At 39.2% G+C, this 13,348-nt stretch overlaps 1 protein-coding gene across 1 annotated transcript in view; it reads right to left on the reverse strand.

The window, feature by feature from the left end:
* LOC144272519 (solute carrier organic anion transporter family member 1B3-like) overlaps window positions 1–11,745 on the reverse strand; it is a 37,611-nt gene extending 25,866 nt beyond the window's left edge. The window contains exons 1-6 of the mRNA XM_077830661.1: window positions 11,617–11,745; window positions 8,789–8,930; window positions 8,568–8,700; window positions 4,648–4,772; window positions 3,653–3,799; window positions 2,527–2,625 (exon numbers count right to left, since the gene is read on the reverse strand). Coding sequence (XP_077686787.1) covers window positions 2,527–2,625; window positions 3,653–3,799; window positions 4,648–4,772; window positions 8,568–8,700; window positions 8,789–8,930; window positions 11,617–11,745 — 775 coding nt within the window. The remainder of the gene's footprint in view (window positions 1–2,526; window positions 2,626–3,652; window positions 3,800–4,647; window positions 4,773–8,567; window positions 8,701–8,788; window positions 8,931–11,616) is intronic.
* Window positions 11,746–13,348: the final 1,603 nt, after the last annotated feature.

Genomic DNA, 13,348 nt, shown 5'->3' on the forward strand with positions numbered 1-13,348 from the left:
ACTACTAGCGGTAGATATGCCCAATGGCCTGTGATGGGATGTGAGATGGAGTGGGATCTGAGTTACTACAGAGAATTCTTTCCTGGGTGTCTGGCTGGTGAATCTTGCCCACATGCTCAGGGTTTAGCTGATCACCATATTTGGGGTTGGGAAGGAATTTTCCTCCAGGGCAGATTGGCAGAGGCCCTGGGGGCTTTTCGCCTTCCTCTGCAGCATGGGGCACGGGTCACTTGCTGGATAATTCTCTGCACCTCAAAGTCTTTAAACCACGATTTAAGGACTTCAATAGGTCCGACGTAGGTTAGGGGTTTCTTACAGGAGTTGGTGGGTGATTTTCCATGGCCTGTGTTGTGCAGGAGGTCAGACTAGATGATCATAATGGTCCCTTCTGACCTTGAAGTCTATGATTCAATGACTCTGTAAATTGGGATTATTTAGTCTGCAGAAAAGAAGAACGAGGAGGGATTTGATAGCTGCTTTCAACTACCTGAAAGGGGGTTCCAAAGAGGATGGATCTAGACTGTTCTTAGTGGTAGCAGATGACAGAACAAGGAGTAATGGTGTCAAGTTGCAGTGGGGGAGGTTTAGGTTGGATATTAGAAAAAACTTTTTCACTAGGAAGGTGGTGAAGCACTGGAATGGGTTTCCTAGGGAGGTCTCCTTCCTTAGAGATTTTTAAGATCAGGCTTGGCAAAGCCCTGGCTGGGATGATTTAGTTGGGGATTGGTCCTGCTTTGAGCAGGGGGTTGGACTAGATGACCTCCTGAGTTCCCTTCCAACCCTAATATTCTGTGATTCAAGCAGAGTCCCACACACACCGTGGATCCGCTAGGACACAGTACTTTTTACTAACCTTTTTTCTTATAGGACCTTCCAGCAAAATGCTTAATCATGTGCTTAATTTTAAGCACATGAAGAGTCCCATTGGCTTCCTTGAGATTTGTCACATCCTTAAGTCCGTATTATGGAGAATGTGGGAGCTGCCTGTAGTATTTTTATGAATATCATATGTCCATCTATTTGTTGGATTGTTTATCTATTGTTTGCTGTGTGACTACCGAAGAGTTAAGTCATGCAAGAGCTGGGAACACTGGGCTGAGGAGCAGATGATGGCTTCAAATAAGCCCTACTGCTGGTACACACATACAATAGAGTTGTCAATTCCTATTAGATTTTACTTCTACCTTGTAAGGGCACTGTCTGGCTGGTGATTCCATGTGTGTGTGTGTGTGTCTGTGTTTTGACAGGGTGGGGAAATTCACATAGGAAATCTAAACAGAGCTTTGTCACTGATGGAAGGACAGCCTCTGATGAGACAGTAAGAGACAGGGATTGATGAGTCTCTTAGTTTATCTCAATTTGCAAAGCAAATGTGGGGGTGCCTGGGATAAGCAAGGCCTGCCTTAGCTTAGCTTAGGGAAGATATAGATGTATATGGACTATTGTTTTAAGATCTGTTTCTCTGAATGCCTTGGTTCTGAATCAACAGTGCTTTGCTTTAAGAAACTTGCTTGGTCAGTGTAATAACCACTTGTTGAAGCTCCCAAAGGAAAGTATGTACGAGGGTCCAAAACCCGAGTTGAACCTGCTAAGAAATCACGGTTCGTCCAAAAGGAACTACAGCTGAAGGCCAGGTCTCATAGTGAGAGAGTTGCATGATTCCATCTCAAAAAGAAGTGGAGGTAATGAGGCCTGTCACCTGAGAGATTGCACTTTAGGAGACCAGGAGTAGTTATAGCTGTAGTTAATCCAGTGACCACGGCATATATGATCAAAATTTTGTTGGGATCAGGGCCTTAAAAAGCAAAATAAGCAAATATCTGTATGGGGGCACTGTAAACAGTCTCATCCTGCAAGCATATGCTCAGATATTAGGCTATTTAAAGATCACCAATGGGTGTTACATTTCAAATGCCTTTATTATCATTATTTATTTATATTACACATGCACAGATGTGTGCAATGGAAAAGAGTCGGCACACATGTCTGTGTGTGAAAAGTTGAATGCACACCAATGGACACCGAATAGAAAGCCCTTTGAAAACATCACCGCATATATTTTCTTTTTTGTTTAACCCTTAGTAAAATTTGAACTCAGTAATAAAGAGTAATATTAAACAATTAACATATTATATGCTCAGCCAACATTTGAAATTAACCACCTAAAATGAAAAATTGATATGCTAGGCAAAGCCCATCAGGAAGGGCATGACTCAGCAAAGCATTCAGTGAGGGTGCTTAAGCACATATTTAAATTTAAGCATGTTTAAATGCTTTATTGAATAGGTATGGATTTAAGCCCATGCTGAAGTGCTTTCCTGGATTGGGCCTAAAATATTTCCCATACCTACAACTTTTAAAATTATTTTTTCAGTGAAAACACTTTGTTCTCACCTCACCTTGAAACAAAGAAATTTATTATTTACTGAAAGGCATGAAAATATTTGGCATATCCTGATATAAAGCACTGGTCATATTGATTGTTATACAACAGTTTAATATAATTGGCTCTCCATTTTTCCTTACCTAGATCCACAAATCCAATATCCACATACAAGCTGGCACACAGTGATCCCAACAGGTAGCCGATTATTGGCCCGATCATTGCTATTGTGTGCAAACATGCTGAAAATATAACGAAGTAGACACAGATAAATTTACAGACATGTGGCCCTATATGTTTTCCACCTATTTTTCTTATTCCTCTCCTAGATCCAGGGTATTCCAGGAAGTGCAAAGACTAGCATCCTGCCATGTGAGATAGGTTTTTTACTCTTCTCCTATTTGGTGAAAAAGATCACCTTAGGCAGTATTAATGTATCATTTATTGATTTATTTAAATTTGTTTAGTGGCCATCCAAGACTACAAGAGCCAAATTAACTCCATTCATATAAAACTCAAGTTCAAGTCTCAGTGCAGGTAGAATGAACCAGGACTCGGTGGGTTAAGACAAAAACATTACATGGAAATTTATACAGCCTCGTCATTTTCTTTTGAAGGCAGCAATGGACTAGGAATGAAGGCTACCTCACTACTGTGAGAGTAACTAATTCTTTGGTTAGTTGGCCAAACTAATAAAATAAAATAAAATAGTTTTGAAACAACCCAAAATGAATTTTTTAAAAAAAATTTCAGCACACTGAAAAAGTCACCAAAATTTCATATCAGGTCAAATGAAATGTGTTGTACAATCTGAAAAAAAAATGTTCGTTATTGCGGGGTTTTTTTGCCTTTATAAAAAGCTGTTTATAAAAGTGAATAAAATTTTGAAATGAAAGATAATTTCAAATTGAAAAGCTGACGTTTCATTTAGAAAAAGTCACATCCAAATATTTTGACTTTTTCTGATTTTGTAATGTGTGTTTCTGGGTTTTTTGGGGGGAGGGAGGTTGTTTGTTATTTTATTTGACCAAAACAATTTAGCAAATTCAACACAAATTCACAAAATGTTTCAATTGATGCAAATCTGCATTTATCAGAAGAAAAAAAAAAAGCTTTGTCAAAAGATTTTGCCTGGTTCCAATGGAGAGAGCTATTTTTTTTTAAAGGACTCTTTAGGGGAAAATGTAGATGATCTACTTTTAAAGCTAAAGCAGATTTGATCCTGTCACTGTTTCTTTGTAACCAGCCTTTTCATCCTCTTAAGATTACCTATGTATAAAGGAGCATCTTCTTCTTTAGCAAAATCATCAAGGTAAGAAATTCCTAGCGGTGTTATTGGCGTTTCCCCAATTCCACGTAACAAGTTGCCCAATAAGACATATATCCACATATATGATGATGCTTCCTTTACACAATCTGTAAATAACAGTAATTACCATCTTTACAGTAGAACAATAAACCATGAGCCTGGCTATAACACCATTTAACACACTCTCTCTCATCTTGCTCAATTGTTTTTTCTTACATAAGACTAAGACTCTGTCTAGGTTACCAAACTCATTAAACCTGTCTAGGTTGCCAAAATCATCAGCCCTCCCTTTAACAACACTTCTAGATATCAGTCACATGCTTGTCTATCAAACATAGTCATGCAAGGATAATGGTCTGTATTGTTAGGGAAGAATATCTAGGAAAAAATAAACAGATTGAAATTGTGATAGACATACTCTATGACATTTCATTTACACCTTCAACTATGTCCCCTGATCCAGGCTAACAGTTGGCTCATGGGTCCTATAGTGACATTTTTCTCCTCCTATGCAGCATACAGCTGGAGATGCTCTTTCGGTATATTCTAAACTGATAGTGAGGTGTGTGAAGATCACAGAAATGCCAGTTAATTTCCAGTTAACTTTAACTCAGCTTGGGCCCTTAAATTTTCTTTGGGAATCAATTCTCCTCACAAATTATATGAGAAATTCCTTTAATGTCAATGTGAGGTACTTATATCCAGAAGGGTGGGAGAAACTGGGCCCAAGTAGTTCAGATACTTCTGGATTGGTAGATGTGCTTGCTCTGAGTGAGGTTTACAAGGCTGCTGTATCACTGAATTGTCACTAACACCCTCCAAATAAGTTAAGGCTTAAATGGGGTTTAGAATTGTACTAGCCCTCCATACTGGGGTGAATTGCCCTCTTGTGTGAAGACCGATTTATAAGTAGGTCAAAATTGTCACATTTAGACGTATTTACAGTTACACTCACCTGAATCTGGATGTTCCGATAAGGTTTCACTGACACCAGTTACATTTTGATCCACGGAGCAGGGAGAGAGACTTGAAGTTGAGTTGACTGACAACACTGCATGAGATGCTGTTTCATACTTATAACTGAACACATACAACATTATATTTAGTTGTGATGTTTCTGGGCAGTTGAAGAAATACAGGGGTATATTTTATCTCAGTACAGGGGGAATTTTGTGACTGCTGTTTTGGCGAATAGACAGTATGGGCATCTAACTGGAAAAAATAATTTGAATGCGGTGCACAAAGTGTTAACTGAACAGTTAAAAGAGGGTCACTTAAGTAAAAAAAAAATAAGGGGGTGGGGAAAAAATGAGCAAAAAAATATCAAAAGCAACTGTAGTGTAAATCTACAGTCCTCTAGCCTGCCACACGCTAATTGGCAATATGGACCTTGCTACTGTGCACTGAAAGTCCATTGTGCAAACAGCAGTGTATCAAACCATACTACCGAACTACAGAACTTTTAGTGTGCAGTAGAAGGGTCCACACAGCAAGTTAATGCATAGTATACTACAGCGCTGTAGATTTACACCCAGTTTGTCATGCACTAATTCTCCATATAGACAAGCCCTTAGTTATTTCTTGTAACTACAGTCCTATAGTCTCTTTGAGTTAAGTAATAGAAATGATAAGCCTGATGCTACTGCAAAACAGCAGAAGAGTTAGAAAGACTTTCTGCTGAACATAATTCTTTAGTTTTCTTTTTATGATTATAAACTTCTTGTGATATATATGGCAATTTCCTGCAATATCCGGGACAAACCTTATTGAAGTGAGTTTAAGTATTTTAGGAGTTCATTGTATTAAGAATGCAAATGTTTATGTATTAGTGTGGAATTGTATGCAACTTCTTTAACTGGGAAACAGGACTAATGTAAACCTTGGAAGTGGTATGAGCTTCAACAGGCCAAACAAGACTAAACTTTCAGTTGAGTGAGTTTCCTAGGAAATACTTGGCATGAGGGGAATGTAAATTACCCACCTCAGGAATCATTCTTTTGAATCATCCTGTATCTTGAGGAGAAACTCATTGTCTGACTGATTATCTATTCATAGTCTCTTCAAAGACCCAAACTGGATAAAGGAGTGACACACAGATTGATGGGGATTCTTGTTCCAAGACAAAGCAGTTATGAACTTGTAACCCCAGAAAACTCCTTTGGTGAGAATTGGGGGAGTATTCACCTGCCACAGTTGGGGTGATCTCTGGTAAACTAATCAATATGCATGTCAGTTATTTTATTGTTTTAATATGTTTTCTCTATAATGCTTTTACCATAAGAATAAATGTACTTGCTTGGAAAGAGCTATGTGCTAACTTAACTGTGGGCAATAACACTGTTTATAGCCTCTGAAGAGAAGGCAAAGGAAACCTGCTTAGGCAGTCTCTTTTGCTGAGAATATACAATGTAGGCAGGAAGTGTGCAGCCTAAAAATCTTCCAGTCATGAGGGAGAGAGACACACCCATTTTCCTGAGAGAAGTAAGAGCTGGGGAACTGGAAACTTGTGAGTCGGTGCCCTTGCTGGACCATGGAGGGGGAATACAGGTGCAGTTGCCTTGAACTGTGACACCCATAAAGAATTCTATTGTATTGAATATAGGAATAGAAATGTGTTGCATTGTTTATTTGTCACTGTATCAAAACTTCTGCTAGAAGAAATGTCATGGGTAGACAAAACAGTGCTTCTCTGAACAAAGAGAGGATGCATTTGTTGGCAAATTAGTTTCACGAGACATGAGGATTTTTAGCACCCTGAACAGAACTTTTGGCCCAGTTCTGCAAACACACACCTGAAAAGTCTCACTGAAGCCTCACATAGTAATGACTATTTGCTCAGGTAGGGGTGTGCAGGATCAGCCCTTACCAATGTATGGCATAATACTGTAAGCTACTAATTAGACTCCTCCTTTAAAGTTCTGGATTTCTTCAACTCCCATTTCTGTGGGGCACCTTCACAGGTGAAGTTTGGAACCTTATATGAGTGACCCCTATGTCACAGTTTCCAGGTAACTGCACATGTATTCCCCACTCATGGTCCACCAAAGACACACACACTAGGCTCCCAGCTCCTCAGTCATCACTTCTCTTGGGCTGAGACCTACGTCTCTCTCCCTCCTGAGCAGAGTGTTGAGGCTGATCTACTGATTCCTGATTTACAGTGATATCCCCAACAAGCCAGACTTTCTAAAAGGCCAGCGTCTGCAATTTGCTTTCTCTCCAGAGGCTATGGCAAGTGTATTGCCAACAGTTATAAGTTACCACACAGCTCTTTCTAAGCAAGCACCTTTATTCTTAAGGTGAAAGAATTACAGAGAAAACACATTCAAACAGTAAAAGAACCTATACGCAGAGATCACCCCTCCCCCCACTCCAACCTCGGGTTTTGGTAAGTGTCAGTGCTTCAAAATGCAAAACTGGGTTTCCCCAATGGTTACCATTTCATAACTGTTTCAGATTCATAACCAGAACCAAGACTGGACAGATCAGCCAGTTTCTTTTTATAGCTCAGGCCTTTTATCTCCCATCTCAAGGAACAAATAATCAGTAAAGACATTCTCCTCAAGATGTGGCTTTGAAAGGCTGATTTTTTTGTATAACTAGAGGTTGGGAATTTGCATTAATATTAGGTATTCCCCAGGAAATCCACTTCACACTTCTTGTCCCAAAAGTCCATCCTTGTCTGGCACATTTTCAGTATAATCCTTTGAACTCCCGGGCCTCACATCACATCTTCCCCCTAGAGAGGTTATGCACAATCCTGAACCACAATAATACATTTAATACAGTGGACCTCAAAGATACTTAAACTTAATTCAATAAGGCTTTTCCCCAGGATATTTCAGGGAATTCCCATATCTGTCATGTTCTACTCTTCCATTTTACCAGCATACAAATGACTGTGAGCAATTATTGAAGACCTAGAGTTTGTGCTGCCGCGGAGACACCATCATGTTGGACTTTAAAGATATTGGACAATGTAGTCAAACACGCTCTTGGAGTAGAATGCAGCTTTTCGACTTTTTTTGGATTAAGGCCCCAATATAGCACTGAAACACTTTAATCACAGGAGTAGTCCCACTGACTTCCATTGGATTATTCCCACACTTCAAGTTTCACACATGCTTAAGTGCTTTCTTGGAATGGAGCCTCAGGGTCCTGTTCATAACTACAAAAATACCCAGTTACAGAAACCATATGAAATAGTTTTATAATATAATTATTCTGCTGAAATTGTTGTGATTCATCATATTTTAACCTTCCGTGCAATAACCCTGTTTAAAGTCAGACTCTACCATCCTTCCTCACACTGAGCAATATCTCAGCCCTTCAGTAGTCCCAGCATTTTCCCTTAGACTCTTCTCTTAGAGTTAGCCATAGTAATGTCTTGAAAATCAGCATGATGCACACTAGGGCTGACTGAAAAATTTTCTGTTAAGACTGGTTTTTGGTGGAAAATTTTGGTTTTCAGGGAATATAAATTCACATGGAAAGTGTCCACTTTCTGCAGAAAACATCTGCTTTTCCTCAAAAGCCTACAACCCAACCAAACCGAAACATTTCTAGCTGAAATTTGAAACATTTTGGTGGTTCTGATTTTTGAAAAGAAGTTGACATTTTTTGAAAAAGTTGACATTTTGAAAAAAGTTGACAAAGGACCGGGGAAGGAATTCCCACCAGTTCTAATGTGTGTTAATGTATGTGTGGAGTTGCCTGGCTTGAATATTTACTCTGATATCCAGAATATTAATTTAGTTTTAGGCCCTTTGATAATCCCAGATTTTAAAAACACAGTGGTGTTCGTTTGATAAAATGGAGAAAGTGGTATAGAATCCCAGTGCTATGGTACCTAAATTAGCCTTAGTGAATACTTACTATCCCATGAAGAAATGAGGCATTGCTGTTAAAATACTTCCAGCTGACATAATACAACACCCCAAAGCAATGATTTTTGGTCTATGAAATTTGGCTCCAAAATAACTTACAAATGCCAGCACCAGCAAATTACCTAAAAATGCAAAGAAAACATTACTAGTAAATGCTGTTCATTGTATTTGCTCTGAGGAATTTACTGTTTGTTACGGAATAACAATTACCAATCTCAAAACTTCCATCAATTAAACCAGCTACAGAGGAGGGAATATCAAATCTTCTTTCTATCTGAGTGATGGAACTTTTCATAATTGTTCCAGATAACGTTTTGCACAAGTAGCTGAATGACAAAGCAGCGAGAAACACCTGAGGAAAGATCAAGACAGAAGGTGGGAGGTAAGGGAGGAGAAATTGATAATATAGAAACCAAGAGAGCTTAAATCTATAGAGCAATCTGTATGAATTAAATCTTAATTTAATTAATTTTACTAATCAAACTCCAATAGGGAAAATGTGATTTTTCTAACACAACATGAGGTCTTGATCCTGCAAGAAGCTCCCTCTGGGCTTTCAGAAGGTGTTTTCTTCCCATTCTTGGCTCACTGTGATCGAGAGAAGTCATGTGCATGGGACAGCCCAAAGCAGCAACTAACTTTGTTCGTGCTTAGGGATGGCATTGCCAGCTTCAGCATCCAGAAAGCACGGCCTCCTTTGCTTTGCTGGTCAAAGGCTCCCCAGAATAGAATTTGTGCTTCTGAACCTAAAAGCCATCTCTAGATGGCAACCAGTTCAGTAGAGACAGCTTACCCTATTGAAATGTAACATCAATTTTCAAGCTATCCACAACACTGAGACCAACTGAAGAAACCTTGAGGCCTCGAGGTGCTACCAGAATATTAATAATTAACAAGAATAAGAGCGCTGGTCAGAGGCCACTTGCTGAAACTAGTGCAAACTGTCAATGAGTCTTAGCTTCAATTCAGTTATTACTTTTTTTAAGCCAGATTGTCGATCCCCAGGTTAGAAATCGTGTTGGTATTACAACACTGGGCTTTGCCACAAGCTTCGCAATATCCCTTTTTTTCGGAGGTCTTGTATAGATTCTTCGGCAATCTCAACCCTGTTGGGATGTAGTTTGAAGTATTTGGATTATATTTTTGTTGTACCCCTTTGCAAAGGAAATGTTTGTATTTGACTTTTTTATAGGTTTAAAACAAGAGCATTTGAATACACACTTTGCTTTGACACACAAACTCTATTAAGTATTGCAATGATTGCAGATAAAACCATGCTTATGATGACAAGACAGTCTAGGAGTGTTTAAATATTATCCAGATATTTCAGCATAACAGATTTGTACTGAATCCCAAACAAATAAACCTATTGCCCTCAGGGTAAAAGTTAAAATAGCTTGTTTAACCTAACAGTAGATAAGTGGACAAATTAAACTGCGTTTTGAACTTTATGATGCTATTTACTGCAGCAGATGACAAGCAAAGCAAATCCTAAGAGAAAATGTTTTTAAAAGGAGTTGGATGCTGGTTTTGCCTAGAAATTTGACTGAAAAAATCTTACAGAAGCAGGCTTTAGTCTAAGAATTTTCATATTTACTGGGTCCAACAATTCTGAGATTTTTGGGGTGGGGGCCACTATTTTCAGTAGTTTTACATCTTGTCCAGACTGAAGCCATGAAATGCAAATAAGCACGAAAGTAGGAACAAAAAAATTAGTTGAACTGTTTTAAACCTCACCACACAAGCAAGAAGTTAGCGGAACTGTTCTGACACCTCCCCCCCGCAATGGACTCCAAAGTCTGATAGGAAGATGAGGTGATTCTCATTGTAACTGAAACATTTGTGCCCATCCCAAACATTAAAGTTATTGTGTCTATTAAATGCTAGTTTCTATAACATTCTGTGCCACACTCACCGCTGGGATAAGTGGATACAAACTCACTGACTTCCATGCCTGCTTATGCCAGTGGTGAAGCTGGTCCAATGAGACTCCCAGGGGTATGAGAGTTTTGAGAGCAGTTCAGCTACTACTGGAGATATATAGGGGTAGCAAAACTGGTTCAGCTCAAAAAAGGAATGTGCTAACCTTTGCCCAAACCTTGAACCAAGCCATTTTGAATATGTGAAAAAGTTGGATTCGCTAATTTTTATAATTCTGTTACAGGCCTCTGATTGGACCAAATTCTTCGCTGGTTGCAGCTCCATTGACTTTAATGGAGTTACAGCAGGTATGAATTTGACCCAAGGGCCTAGCCTGGGCAGAAATCAGACACATCATTATACCATAAGAAATCCTGATTTCATGGTACTTCCAGCTCAGCCAGAAGCAGTAAATACTATGCCTTTAACAAGAAAGCAAAATTCTCATTAGTTTTCCAGCCCTATTTGCCCAAGATTTTAAATAATTCAAGTGAGGCAGTGTGATCTAGTGGATACAGCATCAGATGAGGACTCAGAAGATCCAGGTTCTATTTTGGTTATGGCACTCTGCTGGGTGACCTGGGGCAAGTCACTTCACGTCCCGTGCCTCGGTTTCCCTACTGTAAAATGAGGGTAATGATAATTACTTCCTTTGTAAAGTGCTTTGAGATCTGTGAATAAGAGCTAAGTATTATTATTTTCCTGACACCTTGAGTGTTTGGCCAAACCAACTCGTTGAACTTTGCCTATCAGGACAGGGATTCAGTAGACCCACTTCAATTCCTGGCTCTGCCACTGGTCTGCTGGGTGACGGTGGGTAAATCACATTCCTCCCTGTGCTTCAATTTCCAAATATGTAAAATGGGGATAAAGATGCTGACCTCCTTCGTGGAGCACATTGAGATCCACGGATGAAAAACTCTACAAAAGAGCCATATATTATTTATTATTATTGGCTTATATGTTTTTAAATAAAACTCCTACTATTCTTTTATTAATTGGGTGAAAAAAATAGTGGGGAAAAGAACCATGCCTGCTTATGTACCTTGAAGAAGAACACACATATTATCAATGATTAACAAATAACAACAGTAATTAATAAAAGTAATCCACTGAACCTTCAAGCCAGTGCAACAAGAAGTTTTCTTTTTGACTGGTACTTGTTTGATTGCTCCATCTTCCAAAGGTTGGGGAGGCTCCACTGCCAGGTTTGAGTGATTAGCATTTGAATCCGTTTCCACTGTCATGGTTTCTTACCTTGAATTGGTTATCTGTTTTGTACAAGAAAACATGAGAAAATTCTAATAAATCCAGGGCTTCTTCCACAGAAATAATGAAATAGAAATCTGTAACTAACTTGCACCTAAAAAGATTTACACCATGGCTAACATTTTCACAAGTGGTCACTAATTGTTTCCGAATAGAGACAACTTGCACTTTATTTTCAGATGTACTGAAAATCTGCATTTCCCACTAGGACAGATACTCTGGAGATGGCATTTCCCACTAGGACAGATACTCTGGAGACAAGTCCACTGGCACTTCAGGGCTTCAGCAATGCTAAAAATCTGGCATGTGTTGGGCACCAAAAATTAGTGAATGGTTATGAAAATGTGGCTGCACATTTATAGAACTAAATGGGGGTTGGGAGAGAGATTCTGTACTAAGATTTTATGAATACCACAAAATAAAGAACATTGCAAGTTGAGTTTTATTTATGTCGCGGACCCCAAAAATGATCACTGTGAAAGTGGAGGAGGAGACGTTGTAATAGGAAAGGAAAGAGATGGGGAGGATAAACACACCATAGGGACAAGCGAAGGGTTTAGTAAATAAGAACCGGAGCAGTGCTCTCACAAGGGAAAAGCGTCTCTATAATATATAACAAAAAGTACTGGGGGCACTGAAAATTAAGTCCATATGGGAAAAGAAAACATAGGATATAAGTGTTATAAGGAGACCTTTAGAAACTGATGGCAAAAGTGAAAGCCATCAACATCTAAGTGTCATCAACTGTAACCAAGTTTTTAAGTCTCAAGCTATATGTTACATTAGCAAGAAAAGGGTAAGTCATAGCAAACACTGAACAACTGGGATGCTTACTGAAGCACCAGCTACAAACACTGTATCCACTACACTAGAGTTGTACTTGTAGGAGGAGATTACAAGAGAAAGTGACTGGATTTCACACAAGGTCAAAGTAAGACAGGGTTATGCAATTCTGAGATAGCTGTGTGTGCTGGGTGCTCAATGAGGCACAAGGCTTGGTACATTCTTTGCTGGAATGTAAATAACCAGGATCGCAACAAGTCCAGTAACAACATGAAAAGGTAGTGGGCTTATCCTGTGTTCCTTGTGTACCAAAAATATCCAATGAATTCAAGACTTCACATTAATTTGGGAAGGGGAATTACTCCATCTATTTCATGTCATAGAATAATAAGGAACTGCATTAAAAAAAACCACCTGCTCCCTAACACAACCAGCACAACTCATGTGCTGTCCTCGGGGCTACATCAGCCCTGTCTTTGCCTTGCAGGTTGACAACAGATTAACCCCATCCCCAAAGGCCCTTCAAAGTCTCCCACTGGGGTATTCAGCCCCTAATCACTGGATACCCACAGGAATCCCATATGCTCTGTTCCCAAAGGAAGAGAGTACCACAGTTTACTAGCCCCTTGGATCCCTCCCCCCTGCTCCTGTAATGCTTGCAGCACTTGACATCAATTATTAAAACTAAGGGGAATGTATTTAGAAAACATAGAGATTCAAATAAAAAGCAGTATGAGAGATGGGAACAAATGGTGACATATAAACCACGGCCATAATATGCATTTTAAAGCCCAAAGG

This window comes from Eretmochelys imbricata, chromosome 1, assembly GCF_965152235.1.
Source record: "Eretmochelys imbricata isolate rEreImb1 chromosome 1, rEreImb1.hap1, whole genome shotgun sequence".
Classification (NCBI taxonomy): domain Eukaryota; kingdom Metazoa; phylum Chordata; order Testudines; family Cheloniidae; genus Eretmochelys; species Eretmochelys imbricata.